General features: G+C 37.6%; 1 protein-coding gene across 5 annotated transcripts in view; it reads left to right on the forward strand.

Moving 5' to 3' along the window:
• LOC124797835 overlaps nt 1-27,492 on the forward strand; it is a 68,332-nt gene that overhangs the window by 12,094 nt on the left and 28,746 nt on the right. For all 5 annotated transcript variants that reach the window (XM_047260882.1, XM_047260880.1, XM_047260881.1 and 2 more), the window contains one exon: nt 481-824. In XM_047260882.1, the coding sequence (XP_047116838.1) occupies nt 504-824 (321 nt within the window). In that variant the 5' untranslated portion in view covers nt 481-503. The remainder of the gene's footprint in view (nt 1-480; nt 825-27,492) is intronic.

A 27,492-nucleotide genomic window follows, 5' to 3' on the forward strand; every position in this document is an offset into this window, starting at 1 on the left:
AACCTTTCGCAGAATGACACGTTATGATGAAAAAATCTGTTATTCCATGTAACTGTAAAGTTGGAGGATGAAAAGGCGTAAGTAATTTCAAAATGTCTCTGAGTCTGTTTTCAATGTGCTTTTATCATTACAGAATTGAAATGTTATCACTAATTTTGGAAATTAAATGGAATGTCTTTGGCAGGGTAATGCAGTTTCCTATCATTAAAGCTACAAATGATCAATGATCACATGCACTCTTAAGTTTATAATTATGTAAATTTAATGAGCTGAAATATTGAGGTACAGAAGAGCTACCATTTATTTGACTAATGATTGAAGACTTAGTTTTCACTCAACGCTTATCATTTTTTCAGACATGTAAAAATAGAAAAATGTAAATGGATAATTTTCAGTCACTCACTATATTCGCAAAAGATCTGAAGAATATATTAAATGTATTGCCGGCATGATGTTACCTGAAGATGCTCTTAATTACAGGTGCTGCAGTTAAACACAAAACAATGTGTGAAGTCATCGGGACAGAAGCAGAGTTACTGAAAATTTCACCCATGTTCCAAGAACACATTCTTACTGATATATTGAAAGATGTGAGTGGGCAGTCAGATGTAGCACTTAGGAGTTACACATTGTCTCCATTAGGTGATCAGGGAGAGTGCTACATGAGTGACATTAGACGAATACGAATTGAAGGCACGTCAGGTAATGGCTCAAAAGCACATACTGTAGCAGTTGTTGTCAAAGCTCTACCATCAAATATTTGCCACAAAAAATCTTTTAGATTGGCAGAATTCTACAGAAATGAAGTACACTTCTACAAAGAGGTAAGAAAAACCCAGAAAGCATAAACATTCAGATTGTTATTTACTTTTATCATTGTGTCCAATTAACAGCAAAAATTATCGAGTATAATTTGAAGAAAAGAATTGTATACTTGATAAATACACTGTTAATTGATCTAAGTACTCACTCACACACAGAGTGTCAACTTACCAGAAACAGTATGCATATTGTTGTATTATCAGCCTGTTGAGCTGTCTGTTAATGATTCTAACAGTTAAGGCTTAGATACATGACTGAGAAGATAGGGTAATATTTGTGTGACAAAAAGAGTATGAAATCACATTTCAAATCCAAAATATTACTGTAGACACGACGTGGTCACAATACATTCTTCATGTAAGTTTATTGTTTCTTAATAGTATTTTTTTCATACAAAGTTTTATTTTTATTCTGTATAGTGTTGAATAACAAGAAGATGCTACACTACTGTCATATTTATTTAGCTAAACAAGAAATATGTTATATCAACTACATTGCTTGCTGCTTAACAAAGATCTTGATTTTCATAAAGCAAATAGCTGATGGAGACCACGATGATGAGAATTTCAAAACAAACTGAACACATCAATTTTGTGGAAAGCAGTCCTAAATACCACATATTTAATTGCACATTAAAGGAAGAGAAAGAAATGCCAAGTCAGGTAATTGGTTCAGTAGGTAGTGGCTCTGTACAGAAGAGCTACCATTTATTTGACTAATGAGTGAAAACAAATAGATTTGAAAACCAAAAAGTCAGTTTTTCATTGTCCAAGTAGCAGATGGCCATGACACTGGTCTTGTGTATGCTGTATAATAATAAGGTCACACCACTTACATCCACCATGAAAGACAATGACAATACAGATGAGTGGATCAAATAGTCAAAATCATAATACAACAAAAGGACAGTTAGATTGAATGTGTTGTTTGCAACTTCACATAGTCAAAATCATGTTTATAGTGTTGTTCTGCACTCTTTTGGACACAACAGCAGGATATGCTCACACAATATAATCTTCCTAGTAACATATTTGAAAAATTCGCCATACCCTCTTTCGCGTTTGTCGGCGTAAAATATATACATATATATATCCTCTTTTCTATTTATTTTTTGGTTTTGTTTTTGTTATTGCTCGCGTAATAACGCATATACGAAAAGAGCCACGAAATATCTGTTAGTAATGCCATGCTTTGAATTTCTTTATCATCATTACCTTTTAACAAAGCAAAAAATATATATATTGAGATCTTATTGTTCTGTATCTGGCCTACAATTAAAGGAACGTTTTTTCGTGACTGTAACTCATTCTAAAAATCAACATATCTTCCCTACTTTATAGTTATTGAAAATTGAAATTACTTGGTTATGAACACTGATGTTACAGTTCGTATGATCATTCAACAACAAAATTTTGCAGTGGATTTTGTTTCTCAGTAAAACACCATTCAATGCCACGACTATCACAAGAACATGAGACTCTTATTAAAAAAAATATGTTTTCACTATACAGTTTGCCAGACCAGAACGGAGCACAGCAAGATTCCTATTAGATTTTGACGGTACATTAACTTATTTGTACTGTGAGTTATATACTATCAGCAGCCCGCGTCAACCTGCAACACATCATAAAATCTGCTGACCTGCACTGCAAGTCTGGGAGCTAAAAGAAATAATATTATTTTACTGTTACTTTACCGCTTCCTTGCGGTATGATAGACTATATTGGAAGTCGTTTGAATACGCCGCGGCAGCGGCTCTTTCGTTCGCCACGCAGCTCAGCACCACAGATAATATTTATATAACTGAAAAATGTCTCAACAGGATGGGATAATAGGCAAGCAAGCTTTGACAATTAATAATGCGAGTTTTCATTTACATAACTCTATTAAAACATTTAAATATTTCAATTGTTACACACCTTTATGAATTCACACGTAATGGCGTACATCTCTTAGTCTCGACAAAAGAATGCTACCCTAGCGTTCGCTACTACGACACAGGATATCTTACTCGCTCGACTCCCAGATGAAGAAGGCAAAGAAATTGATATTCGTCACGTATTATATACAAGTTACTTATTTTAATCTTTGTTCGACATTTATCGTCTGTGGCGGTTTCATTACTCGCCGACGCAGATATTCTCAAAAATAAATAATAAAAAAAAAATACATAATTTTATACAATAACACAATATGATACATATAATTTTCTCGTTACTACATAATATGTTGTTTTTGTTTCTTACTAGACGTTACAATGCCCCCTGGCAGCAATTGACTAACGTTAAGAATGTTCGGCAATATGCTGCCACTAACGTCCGTTTGGTTATTGTCTGTTACCTTGGTTGGAACATTCACTTTAAACTTCTTAGTTCTTTTACACTGTAGGTTTAATTACACTTTTTATACTGTTCTTACACTTTGCGAGGTGACCATAAACCTAGTCCCAGGGTCATTACATTTATCTGGCTCCCCCATTCGGGCTACATGCGATCAGAAAACCTGGGAAAACTGCGCCGGAGCCATAGTCATCTCGCCTGGTTTGTTTTAATACCCAGTTTGATCACAAAAAGTTCAGACTCTATCCAATGTTCACAGATAACAAAGGCTATTTATGACAACATGTTAAACTTTTAGTCTCTTTGTTACCAATATACCTTCTACCCTTTTTCACATTTGTGTTCTGTATTGCAATGAAAGTCACTCATTAAACAGTTTTACAGTGGTATAATGAATCGTCTCTGCACTTACTCACGACAATTGTTTTAAAATGTTCTAGCATTCGTGCAAGTTTACTTCATTAACATGACGAAAACATATTATATCTATACATCACTGAACCGATGAATACTTTGAGTCTGCATCGAGTAACTAAAGAAAAACACAATGTTTGTCACGTCATTTCGTGTCCAATATACCGTTTTCATATTAGTGCATTAACCACATAATTGATAGTTCATTTGAATGACAACAATGTTGTACGAAGCGGGCGGCGCGAAGCAATTGTTGGGTCGCGTCGTTTGGAACGCCGCGTGCCGACGGCCACTGGGTTCGACGACCAGCTCTCAGTAACAGCGACGTCATGCTGACGTGGCGCAAGCAGTCGCGAACCGCGCCGAACCATTCGCCGATGTCGGCAAGTTGCCGTGGTTTACCGCGACCGGCCGGCTGGCGGCAAGGCGCTCGTCTCTGCTTCTCCGCATGGCTCCCCGTCGTAGTGCATGAAACAAACATTCCACAACAGTGTACTGTCTCTAAGGACACAGCTGTGGAAGAAAATGCAACTTGTTTAAAAGTGTTTATTGTTCATTACGCCGTCGCTTCGCTGGTATGCACAGAATGTTTTGGCATGATAACAGGTTTCTTGTGGCATTGTGACACTGGTATTCAGGGTTCGTCACACGCACATTGTACTACACACTTTCACTTGTTCTCACGGCTGATACACTGCCAGAGCGTCTTTCAACACGCGAAAATATTTCGGTACACACATACTAAATGTCTCCGTCGAGCCATGTTTGTTTGAATCGACTCCGAACGGATCACTAACTACCGTTTTTACTCACAGTGTACTACTGTTCGTTGAGCACTGCACTATGACAGTTAGTCACTCAACACTTAACTTATACCGACGTATATATTGGTGCAGATACAACAGTCATTTTCTGTCCCTACTACACACAATATTCCGTCCTTTCCTAGGTTGTTTATGCACACAGTTTAATTTTAATGCATAACAACTGTTCTTAGCATAATCACTCTCATCTACATTGAGTCCATTGTGTTACCTTCTCATTACACACTTTTAATACTATTACTAGGCATATATTGCTTTTTTGTAATTATTTAAAGGTGTGTGATTTTTTTTTTTTTTTTTTTTTTTTTTTTTTTTTTTTTTTTTTTTTTTTTTTTTTGTACATAGCTTTCTTTTCCTCTTTTAGTGTAGCTTGCCAGGTTATCACCCATCTAGCAAACAGATTTTACCATGTGCATGACAGCTTGACTTGGGCATATTGTTCAATAAATACTTCATTTAGTACTAGTATTATTTTTAACGGTCCGTCCTACAGGACTACAGTGTAGTTTCCGCGTAACTTGATTCGCGTACCGCGTAATTAATATTCAAGAACGTGTGCCAAGTACACAGGCTTCAATTGAAGCATTAATACATACAAAGCATAGGTTACACGGAACGGTTTTGTTTTTTATTGGATTCTGCTCCAGTGTCGTTCTCAGGTCACTATTGGCAGTAAACATTACATCACATAATTATTTCGTACTACAAAGTCAATTTTTGCTAGTATAGACTCTCTCTCAGGGTTCCTTGATTCTAACACAATTACATCTGCTACATATTTATATGAGATTTCATCATTAATTGTACTTACTTACTACAAAATGATTCAAGAAATTAATCATTATTTTATCAACAAAAGATTATTCATTGCTTGAAGAGCATGTAGTATTTTAATGACACTAACTGTCTGTAAACCAAGTCTTCCCCTTGCATATTATTGCTCAGTGTACTGATTCTGCTTCCTCAAAATTGTAACTATACATAAATTCTTTCTTAAAACTGACAATACTTATACTCTAAAACACAATTGAAATCTTCTTACCACTACTATTTACATCAGACATGTCACTGAATAAATAACTTTACATCTTTACGTGGATACAGTCCTTTTATTTTCCCCGTCTGGGGATGTGCTAACAAATAGCTACATTCGTGTGCCAACATCTTCCGAATCTCTTTAGCCACTACTTCCCTCCTCGACCAAGGGATGGAGTAAGTTGCGCGACAGTATGTTTTGTGGGGCATCAGCTCTATGTGATAGTGGTACCCTTTGACTATTCCTGGTCGGTCGGTAAATACCATAGTATATTCCGACAGCAGCTGCGTCAACTGTTGCTTTTGGATATCGCTTCAACCTTCAGATTCCTGCACTTTGGTTTGAAATGTCTCAACATTTGTTTCAAAATTTTGATCCTCTAAATTCGGGTAATAGAGGTCTGCTACATGTGAAAAATCATCGAGGTGTAGTACCCAGGGGTTCCTACATTTGATATTAATTCGATTACAACATGGCACAAGTACCTCCTTCGATTTCATCATAGACAACTCAATCCTCCTACCTTTATTAACTATGCTTAGTTTCCCCAAGGAGAGGTCGATCACTGCGTCCCTCTCACGGAGAAAATCTACTCCCAAAATGCAGGCCACCTTTAGTCCTTTAACAATGAGGAACGAGCTCACTATGGCTTCGCCCTCCTTACAAATCTCTACCTGCACCTGGTATTTAACTAATTGGCTCTGTGCACTTATGGCTCCAGACACCTTACAATTATTAACCGGGAAAGTCGGTATGCTACGTCCTTTTCCCAGTGCTTTAAATAACTCTATACTCATTACACTTACTGAGGCACCTGTGTCAATGATTATATTCACTGCAACATCATTGATTTTCGCTTCTATTATGGCTTGCACATTTTCGTTATTATCTTTCTTACATTCGTGCGGTTCATTCAGTAGATCTTTATCCATACTGATACCGTCGTTGTATTGCAGCATACATATTCCAGGTATATTATTATCATTCGTGTTGCTCTCACTCCACCCCTCGGCCAGCGATGGAGAGCATATCGAGGCCGATCCTAGTTTGTTGGATTGCTTACTTGTGAGGTACTTGGACGGCTATTGTCCGTGACCTCCACTATGTGTACATTCTGATTTGTAGGCTGCCACGGCTGCGCAATAGGCGCGTTTTGCGGTGGTGGTCTACTGTTGTCATACCGGTCATTACCCTGTCGCTCTGGGCTTGTTCTCTGATTCTGATGCCAATTTCAATTACTATCACTATAATTGCTATGCCACTGACCTCGCGCATTTTTACAGCGGTTGGTCCCTGACATTCCGGATTCGTACCGGTCGTCAAATCGACGCTTTTTGTTATAAGTTGGTTGCCCATACCCGTTCTGGCTTCTACCATTACTACCATTTTGCGAATGCTCTTGCCGCTTGTTACCACCCCCACCATTTCCATGGTTGTGGTTTTGTGCATTATTATTTCTGTCATGGTTACACCCTGATCCATTATTCCGCGAGTGATCGCACGCTGATTTTGCGTCTTCCTGGATCAAGTCTATTGAATCTAGAACAGACAGGAAATGTTCCATGTCGCTTTCTGGTACGTGTATTAATTTCTCTTTGATATGAATGAGTAAATGTGATTTTAGTAGTCTTATTATGTCTCTTGGTGATATAGGCTCGTCCCAGTAGTGCGTTTTGTTTATATACTTTTCAAAATACCGTCTCAAATTCCCAAGATGGGGTGAGTACGGTTCGGGATTATATACTTCTTTTCTTAGACGCTCTTGTATACAAGGCGACCAATATTTCGACAGAACCGCCCTTTCGAACTGTTCATATGTCAAGCAGCTGTCTGCTACTTCCGTAGCCCACAACGCTGCATCACCCTGAATGTATGACATTACGTATTGAATTTTCTGTGCTTCATTCCACACACTAGGCAAGATATTTTTAAAGCTTTTTATGAATACTACTGGGTGTACTGACTTCCGTTCAGTAGTAAACGTTTGAAACTGCCTATTTTTGATTAAACTTTCTTCAACTAATATTTTTGAACTATATGGATTTGCTCCTGGGACATATGCTGTCTGCTCCGAACCGAAGCTACAGCTCTTCGCATTATCGACTACAGATTCACCATTGTTGTGTCGCGTATAGGTTTGTGCGTTGCCAAAAACATTGGCTGTTGGCGACACAGTTTCATGTTCCAGATGTTTTCTGCTTTGTGCTAAACCCTTTTCCAAGTCGGATATCCGTTTGTTAATATTCACTTGCCACTGCAGAATATCCTCACTGAGTATTTGTTTGATGGTTTGCACGTCGTTCTGTACCTGACTATTTACTGCGGTACTGAACGATTCGGAATTTCTATCTGCTATGGCTGCTTGTACTTTAGAATTAATATTTTTGTCAATCTCACTCTCCTTCACTTCTAGCCATGAGTTGAATTTGGTTTCAATTTTAGTTGCTTGTTCATTCCACTTCTGCTCTACAAGCTGTGTGGAATCTATTTCTAGCTTTTCTACTGGGTTGGCTAGTACACCTATTTCGTCTACCCTGTTAGTGTTTGCTACTTGCAGGTTATTGACCTGTACCGTCAACTCCTGCACGGCCTTAGGTATCGACTCATAATTCTGTTTCATATCTGCAATCTCTTTTTTCATATTTTCTAACGATTGCACAAGTTGCTGGTCTCGCTCAGCTTGCTTGCGATCTCGCTCCGCTTGCTGGCGATCTCGCTCAGCTTGCTGTTGGGCAAATTCTGCCTGGTAATTTAGCACACGCTCTAATATAGCCTGAAGTGAATACCCGCCAGGAAGATTACCACTCTCTGGTTCCTGCTTTTCTGGAGGTGGTGTAATTTCTTTATCTACATCTCCTCGAGCACTAGTGGGTGGTGGCACCACTTCCTGTGCCCCCACCCCCATATTTTCGCATGTTATAGCCTCAAAAAGAGTACTTGTACTGCTTAAGGTACCCGGTTCTACATTTCCTGCACTAACTAATTGCTGTTCCTCAGTATCCATATTGCTCAGACGTTGACTATGCAACTTAACCATATTCCTAAATTGCTTACTCAAACACAAAATCTGACAGTTTTGCCACTTGCACACAAAATATGTTAATTTATCTACACTACACTGCCCACTAAAAATTACTATCTACCATCAACTTTGTCCTGTCATAACACTAACATCAAACTACACACAATATGCACACCACTAGCGATATGAGATCACTTCACTGGAGCTCAGCTTCTACAAACAGGACAACTACACTGTAGTCTTACGTTTAGTTTATCTGATCTTGGGGTTCGGCTGCCCCCGGATTACGTAGTCGTTACAGTTTCTCAGTACTATCAGGATCGTCTTCTCTGACTCGCTTGCAGTAGTACGTTTTTTCATGAAAGAGTGGTTGCACATTCATTAATACATTGCATTAATCATGATACACATACATACATTTATCACTAAATACATATATATATACATATATAACAATAGACACTGAAAGGGAAATACATAAAAATTTTGTGGCCACTGCAAATTCGGGCCCCGCGTTTTTGGGCGACAGTTTCGCGTTTTTTGTCGGCGTAAAATATATACATATATATATATCCTCTTTTCTATTTATTTTTTGGTTTTGTTTTTGTTATTGCTCGCGTAATAACGCATATACGAAAAGAGCCGTGAAATATCTGTTAGTAATGCCGTGCTTTGAATTTCTTTATCATCATTACCTTTTAACAAAGCAAAATATATATATATTGAGATCTTATTGTTCTGTATCTGGCCTACAATTAAAGGAACAGTTTTTTGTGACTGTAACTCATTCTAAAAATCAACATATCTTCCTACTTTATAGTTATTGAAAATTGAAATTACTTTGTTATGAACACTGATGTTACAGTTCGTATGATCATTCAACAACAAAATTTTGCAGTGGATTTTGTTTCTCGGTAAAACACCATTCACTGCCACGACTAGCACAAAAACATGAGACTCTTATTAAAAAAAAATACGTTTTCACTATACAGTTTGCCTGACCAGAACGGAGCACAGCAAGATTCCTATTAGATTTTGACGGTACATTAACTTATTTGTACTGTGAGTTATATACTATCAGCAGCCCGCGTCAGCCTGCAACACATCATAAAATCTGCTGATCTGCACTGCAAGTCTGGGAGCTAAAAGAAATAATATTATTTTACTGTTACTTTACCGCTTCCTTGTGGTATGATAGACTATATTGGAAGTCGTTTGAATACGCCGCGGCAGCGGCTCTTTCGTTCGCCACGCAGCTCAGCACCACAGATAATATTTATATAACTGAAAAATGTCTCAACAGGATGGGATAATAGGCAAGCAAGCTTTGACAATTAATAATGCGAGTTTTCATTTACATAACTCTATTAAAACATTTAAATATTTCAATTGTTACACACCTTTATGAATTCACACGTAATGGCGTACATCTCTTAGTCTCGACAAAAGAATGCTACCCTAGCGTTCGCTACTACGACACAGGATATCTTACTCGCTCGACTCCCAGATGAAGAAGGCAAAGAAATTGATATTCGTCACGTATTATATACTAGTTACTTATTTTAATCTTTGTTCGACATTTATCGTCTGTGGCGGTTTCATTACTCGCCGACGCAGATATTCTCAAAAATAAATAATAAAAAAAAATACATAATTTTATACAATAACACAATATGATACATATAATTTTCTCGTTACTACATAATATGTTTGTAGTGACGTAACAAGACTGTTACGCCACACGGTAGTAGCCAAAAGAAAGGCACGCTAGACTAAGGCAGACGGGCGTGAAGTCTGGAACACGAGAACTCATGAATGAATAAGAAGAAAAGTATGTAGATGCTTTTTACTTATCTTTTCTTTTATTGCTTCCTTGGAATACATCTCTCTTGAATACTCGTAAGCTATAGTCACTGATACAACTGGCGCCTTACTAGTTCGTTGCCATTAACTTAGCTGATGGCTATTCTGTCTCTCGGCTAATGAGAGAGAAAGGCTTCATACAACTGGGCGATAGCTAGGTTCGCGTACAACTGGGGCGATAGCTTGGTTCTCGTACAACTGGGGTCGAGTCCACTCTCGTATCACGAGACCTGCCTTGGTGGTGGCGCTAGGTCTGCGATCACAGTGGCGACACGCGGGTCCGACATGTACTACATGGACCGCGGCCGATTTAAACTACCACCTAGCAAGTGTGGTGTCTGGCGGTGACACCACATTCCTCCCCCGCAAATCGGCGAACGGTCGTGTAATAAGGCTTCCGCCCGCCGTGGGGAGGACCACATGTTGACGTATGCGATGAGGTGGGGAGCCTAACAACAGGCGAGGCTGTGCCACCCGCACCCGGCCATCCGGTCCGAGGGGAGCTAGGAAACGCCTGCAAAACTAGTCCAGGGTGCACGTCAACGTGCGGTGCTATGCACGCGTGGGTTCGGATCCCATCCTCGTCGCCAATCTGTAGTGACGTAACAAGACTGTTACGCCACACGGTAGTAGCCAAAAGAAAGGCACGCTAGACTAAGGCAGACGGGCGTGAAGTCTGGAACACGAGAACTCATGAATGAATAAGAAGAAAAGTATGTAGATGCTTTTTACTTATCTTTTCTTTTATTGCTTCCTTGGAATACATCTCTCTTGAATACTCGTAAGCTATAGTCACTGATACAACTGGCGCCTTACTAGTTCGTTGCCATTAACTTAGCTGATGGCTATTCTGTCTCTCGGCTAATGAGAGAGAAAGGCTTCATACAACTGGGCGATAGCTAGGTTCGCGTACAACTGGGGCGATAGCTTGGTTCTCGTACAACTGGGGTCGAGTCCACTCTCGTATCACGAGACCTGCCTTGGTGGTGGCGCTAGGTCTGCGATCACAGTGGCGACACGCGGGTCCGACATGTACTACATGGACCGCGGCCGATTTAAACTACCACCTAGCAAGTGTGGTGTCTGGCGGTGACACCACAATGTTGTTTTTGTTTCTTACTAGACGTTACACCTCCCATCAAATCACATCTCTTTGAAACAGTTAAGGTGTGAATATTTTCTGTTGGTGTTCCAGACTTTCTTTAACATGTTATGTGTACCAAACAAATGAAGCCAGAGTAAATTACTTTCAAGGGGAAGAAAAGTGGAAGGTATGTGGCAGCAGAAATTCTAGGAAGATCGCCATCATCATCAGCTATTCATCATCAACTGCTGGATTCATAGGAACATCTGATATCCAATGTCTGGCTACATATACTATCCAAATACATTTCATTTTTACTGCAGTCATAATTATGTCTTCCATTCTATTCTGTTCTCTGATACATTTGTTTGTTTCCTTGTGCCTCCTAATAATTTCCACCAAGTGTTTCTCCATTGCTAGCTGAGCAACTCTCAGTTTTTGAATTGTTTTTACAATAAAAATATGTCTTTCACTGTCTGCTTGTTTCTTGTGGTGTCCATCCAGCCATTGCTTTCAAGTTTCATAATACAAAACTCATCAGTTGGTCTTATAACTATACTGTCAGTTTTTACTGTTTTATACATCTGCATCTCCACTCCATAAGCCAAGTTACAGTGTGTGGTGGAGGGTATCTCTGGTGTTACTACTATTTTCCCCTTCTCTTTTCTGTTCGCAAATGATGTGTGTGAGGAATGACTCTCTATAAACTTCTGTATGTGCTCTAATTTCATGGATGTTCTGGTCATCATCATTTTGTGAGATATATGGGGGACGAAGTAATATTTTGCCCAACTCTTCTTCATATGTATGCACTTAGAATTTCAGCTGTAACCCTGCACAACATGTATCCTGTAGAGACTGCCGATAGAGTTTGTTGAGCATCTCTGTAATGATCTCACACCAAATAAACAATCCTGTGACAAAACATGCCACTATTAACTCTAGTTTCTCTATCTCTTCTGTTAATCCCACTAGGTAAGGGTCCCAGAGATGAGCACTACACAAGAATCGGTCAAACAAGTAGTTTGTAAGCCATTTCGTTTGTGCATCTTGAAGGAAACAGTCTATTGACACTTAGTAAGCACGGATTCAGAAAATATCATTCTTGTGAAAAACTGGTTCTTTATTCATCGAAATTAATGAATGCTATTGACAGGGGATCTCTTATCGATTCTACATTTCTAGATTTCCAGAAGACTTTTGACGCAGTTCCTCTCAAGTAGCTTCTAATCAGATAGCAGATGTATCTAGTACTGTCTCAGTTGTGTGATTGAGTTTGTGATTTCCTGTCAGAAAGGTCATAGTTTGTAGTAACTGATGGAAAGTGTTCAAGTAAAACAGAAGTAATTACTGGCATTCCCCAAGGGACTGTTATAGACCCTCTGCTGTTCGTAATCTAAACCAAGAAAGTGTTATATGCCCTCTGCTGTTCCTAATCTGTATAAGGAATTTAGAAGACAATTTGAGTGGCCCTCTTAGATTCTGTGTAGATGATGCTGTAGTTTACTGTCTAGTAAAGGCATCAGAAGATCAAAACCAATTGCAAAACGATTTAGGCAAGATATCTGTATGTTGTGACAAGTTGCAGTTGACTCTAAACTCCTTTAGATCATCCACATGAGTATTAAAGGAAATTGTTAAATTTCTGTTGCACAGTAGGTGACACAAATCTAAAGGCTGTCACTTCAACTAAATCCCTTGGGATTACAATTACAAACAACTTAAATTGGAACACTTACATAAAAAATGTTGTGTTGAAGGTGAATTAAAGACTGCATTTTATTGTAAAACACTTAGATGGTGCAACAGATTTACTAACAATACTGTCTATTCTACGCATCTCTGTCCTCTTTCGGAGTATCGCTATGTGGTATGGATACCCTTACCAGATAGGACTGACGGAGGACACTTTAAGAGTTCAAAGAAGGGCAGCTCATTTCATATTATCAGAAATAGAGAAGAGATGTTACGGATATGATATACAAGTTGGGGTGGTAATCACTAATTTTCATGCAATTCCAGTCACCAACTTCTCCTTCTAATTCAAAAATATTTTTCTGATGCCACCTAAAGGGGAGAAATGTTCATCATAATAAAATAAGAGAAATCAGAATTGCATGAAAAGATTTAACTGTTCATTTTTCCCATACTTTGACCAAGCACTACAGTGTGAATTGCAGAACAGTCAATTAGATGTAGATTAATTATATTTCCATTAGATTCTTCCATTAATCTCAGCCTGGTATCTGCTTTTCCTACAGATAACTTTATGTGGTTGTTCCACTTTGTCACATCAGAAGATTACTTCTAGCTGTTTTAAAGTTGTCACTATTTCCATGGAATTTTTGCTGATACATAATCAAACAGTAATGGATCTCTTTGCATATTTCTGAGTATTACATTACATTTATATACATTCAGGGTCAGCTGACAGTCCCAGCGCCAATCACAGATCCTTTCCAGATCTTTCTAAATTCCACTATAGTCTTCTGGCATTACCATCTTTCTGTAGAAAACAGCATCATCTGAAAAAGCGTCATGAAACTTCCAGTGTTATCAGCTAGATCTGTTATATATAGTGTAAACAGTAATGGCCCTACAACTTTCCCTTGGAGTATTCCAGTAAATACCTTTTCTTCAGTCAGTTTTGTCCCATTAAGAATAACATTTTGATGTCTGTATCATAGAAAGTATGTGGTCTGATATCAGTATGCCTGCATAATTATCACTGAATAACAGTGTGGAACTGTTTCTAACACCTTGAAGAAATCAATCCACGTTCCTTTTTATACAGCAGATTTTCATTTTTCAGAAATGTTGTAATGCATGAACATAGAACACATTCCATAATTCTACAACAGACAGACGTCAGTGATACTGGCATATAATTATGTTCATGAGTTTGATTACTGTTCTTGAAAACAGAAGTGACCTGTACTTTTTTTCCAGATGTCTGTATGCTTTGTTCTTCCAGTGACCTACGATAATGTATTGCTACAAGGGAAGCATGTTCTTTGGCATAAAATCTGTAAAATCTCAGAGGTATCTCATCTGATTCAGATGCCTTTCCTCTAATGAGTGATTTTAGTTGATTTTCTGTTCTATGATGATGATGTATCTTGATATCTGCCATTCTGGCGTCCATGCAGTGATTGAAAAGTAGAACTCTGTTGAGATCTGTCACAGTGAAACAGTTCCTGAATACTGAATTCTCTTTGTCATTTTCTGGTTTGGTGCCTTTTATCGTCATTGAACAAACTAAATAGATATTATTTATGGAATATTCCATTGTCTCATGGAGTAACATAAAATTATTGATAACTTGAATACAACATATTAATGTTCCACAATAATATTTATTAGTTCATAATGAAGCGGCTTTCAGTTCTTAGGTCTGAGTCCTTAACAAACTAATAAATATTATTGTAAAACATTAATACATTGTATTCAAGTAATTAATAAACAGATGCTTTTGGTCCACTGACTTTACATAAGACCAGAATTTCTTGGGATTTTTTAACCAGATCAGTAGGCAAAATTTTACTATCAGATTCATTGAACGCCTCTTGCGTTGCTCTCCTTATGTTCATTTTGGCTTATTTCAGCTTTTATTTGTAGCTAGACTTCTGTTTCACTTAAATCTGTGATGGAGCTGTCCTTGCTTTCATAGTAACTTTCTGAAATATCTGTTGTCAGGTTCTATTGTAACCACACTAGATATTATCATTCTCTTTACAGCAATAAATGCACAATCACCATTTATGTCTCTAAAACTCATTGATTGTATAGTATTTTAATCTTATTATATTTGATTTTCTGGCCTACTTTCACACTGACTGTACTAAGTTCTTCATTTAGTTGTTGAAATTTATCTGCACTAGAGGCAAATAGTAAAATATTGTCAGCAAATGAAAGCAGTTCAGGTATAACCCATTAACTCACACCCTTCCTTTGTTTTCTTGGATTAAGGAAATGAAAATTTCCCCTAGGGCTACTGACAATAACACACAGGGGGCAAAACTTAAGGATGAAAATAACTTTCACATGATGTTTCACTGCAAATTAACATAGCTTGATGAAACAAAGAATGGACAGCTTCAGTATAGTACATGAAGTAACCGAAAGAAATATGCAATGGGACAAACAAAACTGACACTTTTATTAAAAGACAATAATCTATTTATTTATTTATTTAGTCCTTCTAATCCTACATGTATAGAATATATACAATGATATTGGGCATGGTTAAGTCTTTACAAGATAAAGTACAGTTCATGTTGCATTCCTAAGGACTAGATATTTAAATAATTTAGCAAAGAATCGTATATACAACAAACATTAGAGACAACATACAAAGTAGAATATTCTTAATTCATATTTATTTTTGTTGTTTGGTCTCTAGGTACTCTGTCAGATTGTAAGAGCAATGATCAGTTAAATATGCCTTTAGTTCAGCCTTAATACTGATGAGTTTACTTATTGATTTAATATGGTTTGGCAGATTATTGTAAATATTTATCCCAATATGTAGAGTGCCTTTTTGGCACAATGATGTTCTCACCTGTTTGATATTAAGATCAGATTTTTTTCTTGTATTGTATGTATGTTTATCTTCATTTTCAACAAGATATCTGGGTTTCTATGAATATATTGTTTTATGAAAACTGACATTTCATAGATAAAAATGCAAGGAAGAGGAAGAACTGACATTTTTTTTAAATATGGGTCTGCATAATTTCCTATTGTTAACCTTTCAATAATTCTTAATATTCCCTTTCGCATCCTGAAAAGTTTAATATTTATTGTTGCATTGCCCCAGAGGATTATGCCATATTTACAGGGTGTTTCAAAAATGACCGGTATATTTGAAACGGCAATAAAAACTAAACGAGCAGCGATAGAAATACACCATTTGTTGCTATATGCTTGGGACAACAGTACATTTTCAGGCGGACAAACTTTCGAAATTACAGTAGTTACAATTTTCAACAACAGATGGCGCTGCAAGTGATGTGAAAGATATAGAAGACAATGCAGTCTGTGGGTGCGCCATTCTGTACGTCGTCTTTCTGCTGTAAGCGTGTGCTGTTCACAACGTGCAAGTGTGTTGTGGACAACATGGTTTATTCCTTAGAACAGAGGATTTTTCTGGTGTTGGAATTCCACCGCCTAGAACACAGTGTTGTTGCAACAAGACGAAGTTTTCAATGGAGGTTTAATGTAACCAAAGGACCGAAAAGCGATACAATAAAGGATCTGTTTGAAAAATTTCAACGGACTGGGAATGTGACGGATGAACATGCTGGAAAGGTAGGGCGACCGCGTACGGCAACCACAGAGGGCAACGCGCAGCTAGTGCAGCAGGTGATCCAACAGCGGCCTCGGGTTTCCATTCGCTGTGTTGCAGCAGCAGTCCAAATGACGCCAACGTCCACGTATCGTCTCATGCGCCAGAGTTTACACCTCTATCCATACAAAATTCAAACGCGGCAACCCCTCAGCGCCGCTACCATTGCTGCACGAGAGACATTCGCTAATGATATAGTGCACAGGATTGATGACGACGATATGCATATGGGCAGCATTTGGTTTACTGACGAAGCTTATTTTTACCTGGACGGCTTCGTGAATAAACAGAACTGGCACATATGGGGAACCGAAAAGCCCCATGTTGCAGTCCCATCGTCCCTGCATCCTCAAAAAGTACTGGTCTGGGCCGCCATTTCTTCCAAAGGAATCATTGGCCCATTTTTCAGATCCGAAACGATTACTGCATCACGCCATCTGGACATTCTTCGTGAATTTGTGGCGGTACAAACTGCCTTAGACGACACTGCAAACACCTCGTGGTTTATGCAAGATGGTGCCCGGCCACATCGCATGGCCGATGTCTTTAATTTCCTGAATGAATATTTCGATGATCGTGTGATTGCTTTGGGCTATCCGAAACATACAGGAGGCGGCGTGGATTGGCCTCCCTATTCGCCAGACATGAACCCCTGTGACTTCTTCCTGTGGGGACACTTGAAAGACCAGGTGTACCGCCAGAATCCGGAAACAATTGAACAGCTGAAGCAGTACATCTCATCTGCATGTGAAGCCATTCCGCCAGACACGTTGTCAAAGGTTTCGGGTAATTTCATTCAGAGACGACACCATATTATTGCTACGCATGGTGGATATGTGGAAAATATCGTACTATAGAGTTTCCCAGACCGCAGCGTCATCTGTTGTTGACAATTGTAACTACTGTAATTTCGAAAGTTTGTCTGCCTGAAAACGTACTGTTGTCCCAAGCATATTGCAACAAATGGTGTATTTCTATCACTGCTCGTTTAGTTTTTATTACCGTTTCAAATATACCGGTCATTTTTGAAACACCCTGTAATTACAGAATGCACATAGGAGTAGTGTACATTTAACTGGCTGGCTTTGCTACAACATCTTTTTAAGACCCGTATATGTAGTAGGTTTTGCTCAGTTTTCTTTGCAAATATTCAATGTGTACCTCCCATTTTGTGTTGTTCTGAGGCAGTGTTCCAGAAATTTTGTGCTGTCAACACTTTCAAGAACTCTGTCCCTCAGTACTATTTGTATGTTTGTGTGGTACCTTCCTTTTAGATTGTAGAAGTTCAGTGCTACTGTCTTTTCATTGTTTATAATGAGCTTGTTATAGCTGAACCATTGTTCTAAGTGGTTCATTATTTGGATAGCAGAGTCTTTTAGTTTTTCTTCTATTTTCCCACTAATAAGAAAGCTTGTATTGTCTTCAAACTGAAGGGTAGTTTGGCAATACCTGTTGTACATAAGATCATTGACATAGAGGAGAAACAGAATGGGTTCTAATACTGATCCTTGAGGGGCACCGTATTTCACATTTTCACATCCTGAATAGTAGTAGTTGATTTTGTTATGGTAAGTATATTGCACTTCAACCACCTGTTTGCGACCACATAGGTATGTCTTGAGCCACTCATTGGATATACCTCTAATTCGTAATTGGTTAAGCTTCTGTAGTAGGGCATTATGGTCAATGGTGTCGAAAGCTTTGGATAACTCAAGACATATGCGAGTCACAAACTCACTCGTATGCAGTTTAGCATAGATTTCATTAAGATATTCAGATATTTCACTCTCAGTTGAATAGCCTTTCGTAAAACTATGCTTTGAGGGAAAGAGAATTTTATGTTTATTTAGGAAATCAGACAATCCCTTATAAACATTCATTTCTAAAATTTTTGAAAGTACAGGCTGTAGGGCTATTGGTCTATAATTTGAAACATCTTCTGGATTTCCTTTTTTGAGCAGCGGTTTCAGATCTGCTTGTTTTAAGCATGAGGGGAAGGTTTCTGATGCCACTAAGCTGTTGCACAAGAGTGTCAAAGGATCAGCTAAGGCACAACAGCAGCTTTAAACAATTGCATCTGGTATTATGCAAATTCCACATGAGTACCCTGTTTTCAAGGTTTTTATAACTGATAAAATTTCTTAAGTATTTGTGGTGAAAGGAACAATGACGCAGACACATTTCTCATTCTGTTTAATGATGGAGGTGATATTTTGTTGTGTTCTTCCAGTACACTCACCAACTGTTCATTTATGTTTGCAAAATATTTGTTGAAGGATCTGCAATTTTTGTTAGGCAAGAAATCATTTGCCCTTCATAAGTTTACGTTTTTATATTGTTTGGTTTCACTTGCTGTTTGATTTTTTATAACTTCCCATATAGCTTTAGATTTGTTTTTTGAATTTCCAATGTATCTCTCATTTGCCATTGTTTTAGCTTTCCTTACAACATTTTTGAGGATCCTCTTGTAATTCTTCAGCTATAAATGAAATTCACAAGGTATGTTCTGTGTCTTTGCTATATTGTGTATTTTTCTCTTCTCTGCACAAGAGGTTCTAATACCTGTTGTAATCCATTTGCTCTTTCTGAAGTTAAGTTGACATTTTTTTTTATAGTGTAAATGCAGCTTCAAAGTATGATATGAAGATTTCCATGAATTTTTCAGACTTTCTGTTGGTATTTTCACAAGTATACACTTCATACCAGGTTCCTTCACTTAGTCTCTGTATAAAAACATTTGTTTCTTTATTACTGAATTTTCGTGTTTCTTTCATGAGTTCCTCTTTCTCATTTGTTTCTCTTGGATGGTGTAAAACAATAAACTGTGCATAGTGATCACTGAAGCTAGTATTAAGATTTCTGGCGCTGAATTTGTGATATACGTTTGTGTTTATTAATATCTGATCAATTGTTGAGCTTGTTGTTGGAGTAACCCTTGAAGAAGAATCTGTGGTGGATTATATGTTATATGTTTCCAGTTAAGCTTTCCTGGTCTTTTGAGATTTCTTGAAAATCAATATTAAAATCTCCATGTATGATCAATGTTTTGTTGAAATTTTTTATAGTATTTAAAGCTGCTTCTAGTTGATGACAGAAATCATTTAAGTTCCCATCAAGGCTCCTATATACACAGATGATTATTAATTTCAATGCAGAGAGTTTGACTGCAGATACTTCAAAAACTTTCTCTTTACCTAACAGTTCAATGGGTTTTATGTTACAATAATCAATACCAGTTTTAACAAATATACGTTACCCTCCATGACTATGTGTAATTCTAGAGAATGATGATGAAAGATTGAAGTCTGCTAGTTTTGTGACTGACATTGCATCTTTAGGCAGCCAGTGTTCAGTTATACACATTACAGAAATGTTTTTTAACTCATTAGTAAATAAAATTTCAAGTTCACTTAATTTGTTTTGCAATGATTGGACATTTTGATGAATCAGCATGAAATTAAAAGGTTTTTTATACTTTGGCATATTTAATTTATCACTTACCTTTATCTTGTCAATTAAAAATCATTCAGGTGTACTGGAAGTACTGCTTTTCTTTTACCTACTGCACTTATTCTTCTATTATCATCTGCTGCAGAATTTTCTTCTGTACCTGGCTCCCCTGTTAGTTGTTCAGCTGCTCCAGTTGATGATATTACTGCTGGTGTTAGTGCTGTGTCTACAATTAGTGTAGCTGTTACTGCATTCATTGTTGTAACTGTGACTGAATATTGGAGGCACCTTGTTTCTTCTTTTGTTGTTGTTGATGTTGGTGACAGAGATCTTGCTGGTGTTGTTTCCTTTGAATATTGAGGGGGGCTATCCAGAATGATTTTACTTTTGAGTGTTTGATGCCACTTCTTGATAATTTCTTTAATTTTTTTCAACAAGCAGTTATTTCCCCATGTTGTTAATGTGCAATCCATGTAATGTGTGGAATTTGCACCCAATATTGTTAACATTTACAAGTTGTACATTTCTGAAATGTCTGCAAAGGAATGAAATTTGTTGGCTGGCATTGATTATTTCTTTATTTATGCATGACCAAGACGGTAAGTCATACCAATATGGGGTGTTCAGCACTAAAACATTTGTTTGTATCAACTGTCCTAAGAACCTTTTTAGTTATTGTTTTGCTTTGTGAGTTTCATTTTTGTACACGCCATTTGACCCACCAAATAGCACAACAAAGTCTTCAGAGGATAAGTCAGCAATGTCTGTGGATCGCACATGCTTGCGAACTTCTGACATAGAAGCAACTGGTTTTATGTAAGTGATTGTTTGTACACTGGACTGACCATTCAGAATGTGAGCAAATTCATGACCATGCCTATCTGCCATAACAACTACTTTTTTTTGTTCAGGTTTCTTTGCATGCTTAGATGGGTCACCAGCATTATAGCCAAAACATTTAGTATCAGCACTGGAGAAACAATTGATATTTAAGTCACACAAGTGTTCAGGTCTCTCAGACTCTTTTTCTTTCATAACAGTAAATGAATTATTAAGCATTCTTTCAGATGTATCACTCCATCTATTTGTGTTTCACATTCAGCTCGCAAATGAATTTTATCACTTGCACAATGTTTCTTATCTTGCACAGTTGATTGCACACTGAATCTGCTTGTGAACACAATAGTAGCTTTATTTAACAAGCTTCGTTGAGAATGTGGCACTTTGTTTTTCACTTTTCCTGGAATTTCAATGTTACTGTGAGGCAAGTTTGCTGTTGGTTCACACTTTTTAGATGTAAGTTTTTTTAGTTTGCTCATCAGGATATTAATGGTTAGTTGCAGACTGCTTACACAATCATTTAACTTTCTGATTTCATCACCACAGTTTGCACACACGCTGTTTTTATCACTGTAATTTTCACTTTTTTTTTCGCATGAACACTATGTATATCAACACTAGCCACCATCTTGAAGACCTCCCACTAATAACACTGAAGTCACTTAGTGAATATCATTATGTTGTAAAAGCTCCAGTACCAGTGCTTTTCAGTGTGGTTGTGCATTAACATCCATAAAAATAAAGTCAGGGCTGAATGCATACCTTGAAAGACAGTATGGCCATGCAACATTATGCTTCCCACAACATAACACATAGACCACCATAATGACCATGTTCAACAATGTTCCTGGATGCATTATGTGTTCCCACTTCTTGCTGGAGAAGGGTAAAGTCTGCAGGATCAACGATGATTGGTTTGGTGGTCAAAGTGGTAAGGTGTGGGTGGTCATTCATAATCACTGTGTTATTTTATAATTTTGTTCACACCTCAAAAATGGCCAATTGTCTTACATTCAATTTTGAAGCCAGTGTGTTCCTTTTCCTGGTGACATTCTAGTGTTAATTTTTATGAATTTGTGATGACTACTGTAAATATTGTGCAAAAGAGACTGATAGATCTATAAATTTTCATGACTTTTTGTCTCATTTTCTCTGAAGGACCACAGAAACATGTAACAGAAAACGGCATTCATGCTAATGTTCGAGCACTATCTCCTTTTTTAGCAAAAGTACACATAACCACACAGTCACCCAAATGCACAGTGAATTTGGATATACAGTAGATTAGCTTGCCTGAAAATACCTTTATATGAAAACATATATCTCAATGAATGCAAGGTAAATAGACAGGTAGTTGAAAGAGAAACAGAAGTAGAAAATAAATAAATAAACAATCTTACACTGCAGTAAAACTTCCAAAACCAACTCTACTTCTTAGTGGCACACACAAAACAAATTAAATCTATATTGGAGATTTAATGAAAGGATAATGCATTGAAGTAACTTGTTCAAAGAATAAAAAGGACGAGGAACTTACGGCACACCAAAAAACACTATACCTCACTGAAAAGCTATACATAACGCAAAATTAGTTGTGGGATGAATATTGTAACCTAATGCCAAAAATTATCCTTTGAAAACTAGCCTATTGTCTAGCATAAAGAAAAATTGGGGTTACAACTATGGCAACAACTCTGAAGAAACCAGATAACACTACACCTACACAACCACACATAAGATTATTTTGTACCAATAGTTGAAGAAACAGATGAAACATCACCACAAACAAGTAGAATGAAGGACACAGAGGGTGACAGAAACAAATAAACACAGACAATTTATGGAACAAGAAATACTTGAAATACTAAAAAGAATAAATCCTAATAGGAGCTCTGGCGACAACAAATAAACAGAAAAACACTCTTCAGGCATTCAATTTTCTCCCAAAGTATGTCACAGAAAGTTACACTTGCTTAAAACATGAGTATTTTCCGAAACACTGGAATAAATCAAAATAATATCAGTAGTAGATCCAGGAAAGAAGAACAGTAAGATATCGCCCAAGTTCCCTGTATACAAAGGCAAAAGTGCTGAAAAAACTTCAAGTTAATCTACTTTCATTCCTCAGTGAAGCTATTATAGAACATCCAGTATGGGTTTGCTAGACAGAGGCAACTAAATTTGTTGATGATAGTCTGGTGCATGGGCAGTGTGTATTCTGGATGCATAAGGAGCCTTTGATGCTAGTTGATGACCTAGAAAAGTATTCTACTCTGCAGAAATTTTGTTGTACATTTTAGTTAAAAGCTACTTTCACTCAAAAACTGAATTTTTTTTTTTTTTTTTTTTGTCTGTCAGCATTGTCAAGATTGAGATGAAAGTAACCAAAGTTCCTGTTGTCAGCTAAGATCATGAACATATTATACAGCCCCTAAACATAAATTACACAACATAAAGACAAACGATCACGTTTACTGAAGATTTGGAAATATCAGGATTTGTAAATTCAAGTTACACATGATATAGTGGGATTGGCCCCAGTTTATTTACCAGCAGGGATATATACAGGGGGCTCCTCAGAAACAATACAAGCTAACTTAAGTCTATTTCAAAGCAAAGCCCAGTGCACACCATATCAAATTTCCACCCATGGTAAACAGAGGGCGTGATAACAGCACCCAAGTCAAACCAGTAGCACATATGCCTTGCATTCAACATCACAACTGACTCAGTCACAACCTGGGCCAGTTTATATGGCAGACTGTGGTGTGGTCATATTGGAGAGTGCTCCTGATTACCAGCACTATTTGAGTAGTGGCACCATGACAGTTGATGGTAATGTGTCAACTACACAGTTTCCATTGTAACATCAGGTGCTACCACTACACTAATGAAAGGAAGCAGCAGAAAGTGTTTCAAATGCAAAAAAAAAAGAAAAAAGAATAAGCCAATAATAACAAAATTTGTTTCACTGAGCAGAAATTAGGAGTAAAAGGGATAAAGCAAAAGTAAACATCTTATTGAACAATAAAGAATTGGAGCAAATTGACCAACTAAAATATCTTGAGACAATTATTGAGGATAAGATCAGCTTTAACAGCCACATCCATCATGTCAAGAACCAACATGCAGAACTGAAACACTTGTTGTCAAAACAAACATAACTGAGGAAATTGCTCTCAGGTTCCAAGAATCATCTATGGAGGAGCCATATTGCCCAGCTTATTAAATGCATCTCCAGTGTGTGTTAATTCTCTAATGAGAAAGTACAACTGCCATAACTGTAAACAATAAGAATGATTAATTAACATCAAGATTGTCAGAGGTTACAAAACAGTATCAAATGAGGCACTGTGTGTTCTACTGGGTGTAACACCAATTTTATAGTCTTTTTTTTTTGTGCCTACAGAAAGAGCTTATGCATAAGACATTGGGCAAGCCAATGTATATGTATAGAAATGAAATTAATTTCCATGCATACATATCTAAAATTACAAATAACACTCTCATACATATCATGTACTTCATAAATTTAATTATTTTTCAACAGAATAAAAGTGGTGATGCTATAAAAATGACTTTAAAGATTTCCCACAGATTTTAACTGCAGTATTTGCTGTTATGTTTTCAGTAAGTTTGTTGTAAAATTTGACTCCCATGTGGTAAGTATCATTTTGGCACAGGAATTTGTTGGTTTTTATCATATGTAAGTTTTTGTTTTGTGTGGTAAAGTTATCATGAGTATCACAGATTGAGTTATTTATTCATCCATAATTATTTCATTTATTATGTAATGTAGAGATGTTAAAGGAGGGATGCCAGAGATCTTAAACAGTCCTTTCTGCATGTCTGTAACTTTGTTTTTCAGTCATGATTGTAATAGCCCATTTTTGCAGTTTGAATGTGCTGATAGTTGCTTTAGATTTTCTCCAAAATGTGACCCTCTATTCAAGGTGAAAATACAAGGCATATAATGCACTCTTTACTGTTTTCTCACTACAGCAGGATTTTTATGAGCAGAGAGGGTAACAGGTCTTGCTCAATTAAGCGTTATAAGATAGTGTATATGCTTATTCCATTTCAGATTGCTATGTCATAATAATTCTAACAATTTGGCTTCTGTGCTGTTACCAACCAGTTTATCAATGATAGAAGTGGGATGTACATGTCCTTGTTCAGAGAATTGTGAATGATTAATGTAATAGTCTCTCTACTATTTATTAAAAGTTTACTACCCTATGCCCAGTTACTATGTTGTTTTGTGACAGTGTTAACTGATTGCTGTAATTCTTCCTTACTTCCCTCTTTTGATAGAATTATGGTGTCATCTGCAAATATGATCATTCTATGAGCATTCAGATTTAAGCTTGGATAATTAATGCACAAAAGGGACAGAAGTGATCCCATTACTGACCCTTGAAGTACGTCATTTTTAATTAGACTGTATTCTGATAAATGTTCATAAATAGTTTAAGGTTGGCATTAGTGTGCTTGAAGCTCACTGCTAGTTTATTATTGCTCAAGAAGGAACTTATCCAGCTGCTGCACTGAACTTGAATACCATACTTTCCAAGCTTTGACAGCAGAATATTATGTTCCACCATGTTAAAAGTTTTGGATATGTCAATAAATAGTCCTGTTGATTGCTCTTGTGCCTGTTAGGCTTGGTATACAATAAATTCACTAATAAATGGCAGTTATTATTAACCTCTTATTTCTGATTACATGTTGTTCATTACTTAGGATTTTGTTTTTATTTACAAATTCCATAAGTTTGTCATACATAACTTTCTTTAATATATATATATTTTTTAATACAAGAGGGCATTGTGATAGGCCTGTAGTTATTTACAATACCTCTTCCACCTCTTTTATATATTGTAATTAGATAAGATACTTTCAGTACATCAGCAAACATACCTTCTTGAAGAGAGCAAGCACTAAGTGTGTAAGTAGTACACCTAGGCTTACAGCACTCTTCTTTAAGAATGCGGGAGGCACACCATCAGTGACTGCAGAGTTGTAGCTTTTGGATCCTTTTGTTACTTCATCCTATGTGGTCGTGCTCCTGTACATTGACCTACTACATGTGCTTATTTTACATTTATTAGATTGGGTATTCATGTTGCAGGAAAATTCTGGTATAATGTGAAGGCCTTCATCAGACTTTCAGGATACTGGGCAACAGAGTTCTCATCACTACAGATATGTCATCCAGAGATACCTAGGTTGTATGGGAGGGACTTTTTGCTGCAGAAGGGATGGAAGCCATCAAGATCCAGGTACTGTTGGTGGTTAGTGGATTTAATGTGGACAGCGACGTGGGTGGCACTATCAGAAAGGTGGAGGTTGATGTCCAGGAAGGTGGTACACTGGATTGAGGAGGATGAGGTGTAGCAAAGGAAAAAGACAGTGGTTTTATGGTGGAACAAGGATAGCGTGTCTTGGTCTGGAATGCAGATCATAAAAGTATCAGGGGGGGGGGGGGGGGGTGAACCTTAAACAGACTAAGTGTTGGGAATTTTGAGAGGCGAGGAAGATCTCTTCTAGATGACCCATAAACGGCTTGACATATGAGGGTGCCATGCAGCTGCCCATGGCTGTGCCATAGAGTTGTCTGTATACCTTCCCTTCAAAGGAAATGTGTAGTTGGTGAGGTGTATGAGGAATGAGATGGTGGTTCTGGAGACTGAATGACGTCAGGAGAGGTAGTGTTCAATAGTAGCTAGTAGGCCATGGGTATAAGGGATGTTCCGTAAAGGAAGGTGACATCAACATTGATTAGTAGGTATCCAGGAGATGCAGCTTCTATGAAGAAATTGGTAAGTATCTTTGATGTGTCGGGTTAGGTTTTGGGCAGTTGCTTGGAGATGTTGGTCAACAAGGGCGGGAATTCTTTCAGCCAGAGTACAATAACCAGCTATAACGGATCGTCCAAGATTGTTAGGTTTCTCGATTTTGGGGGATGGAGAAGATGGGTGTGTGGGGTGACATCAGGGTGAGGATGGAGATGGACTTGAAAGTGAACATAAACAATTTCTCCATGAGAAATGTTCTCAAGAATTACTGGGGATTATGTTATAGTTATGGGATGGGATCACTATGGCAGAGCTTGTAGGTGGAGGACGTATACAGCTGGCAGGCCTTCTGTCAATAGCCACTGTGACTCTTCATGATAGTGGTGGAGACTTGTCTGGAGGGAGGGTGATTATGTCAGAATATGTTTTTAGCATGTGTATGGCTGTCCTTTCTTTTGCTAAAAGTTTAGTGTCCTTAGGAATGGACCCAGGGAAGGATGGTGATGTCAAGTTGGAGGTAAGGAATTCATGGAAGATGACAAGGGGCGGGTGGATGGGAAGGGGGGGGGGCAGGGGAGGGTCAAATTGGACTGTGATATGAACTGGGAGAGACAAGGTTAAGTGTTGGGATTAGGCAGACTTTGATTGGAAGG

This window comes from Schistocerca piceifrons, chromosome 5 (genome assembly GCF_021461385.2).
Source record: "Schistocerca piceifrons isolate TAMUIC-IGC-003096 chromosome 5, iqSchPice1.1, whole genome shotgun sequence".
NCBI lineage: Eukaryota > Metazoa > Arthropoda > Insecta > Orthoptera > Acrididae > Schistocerca > Schistocerca piceifrons.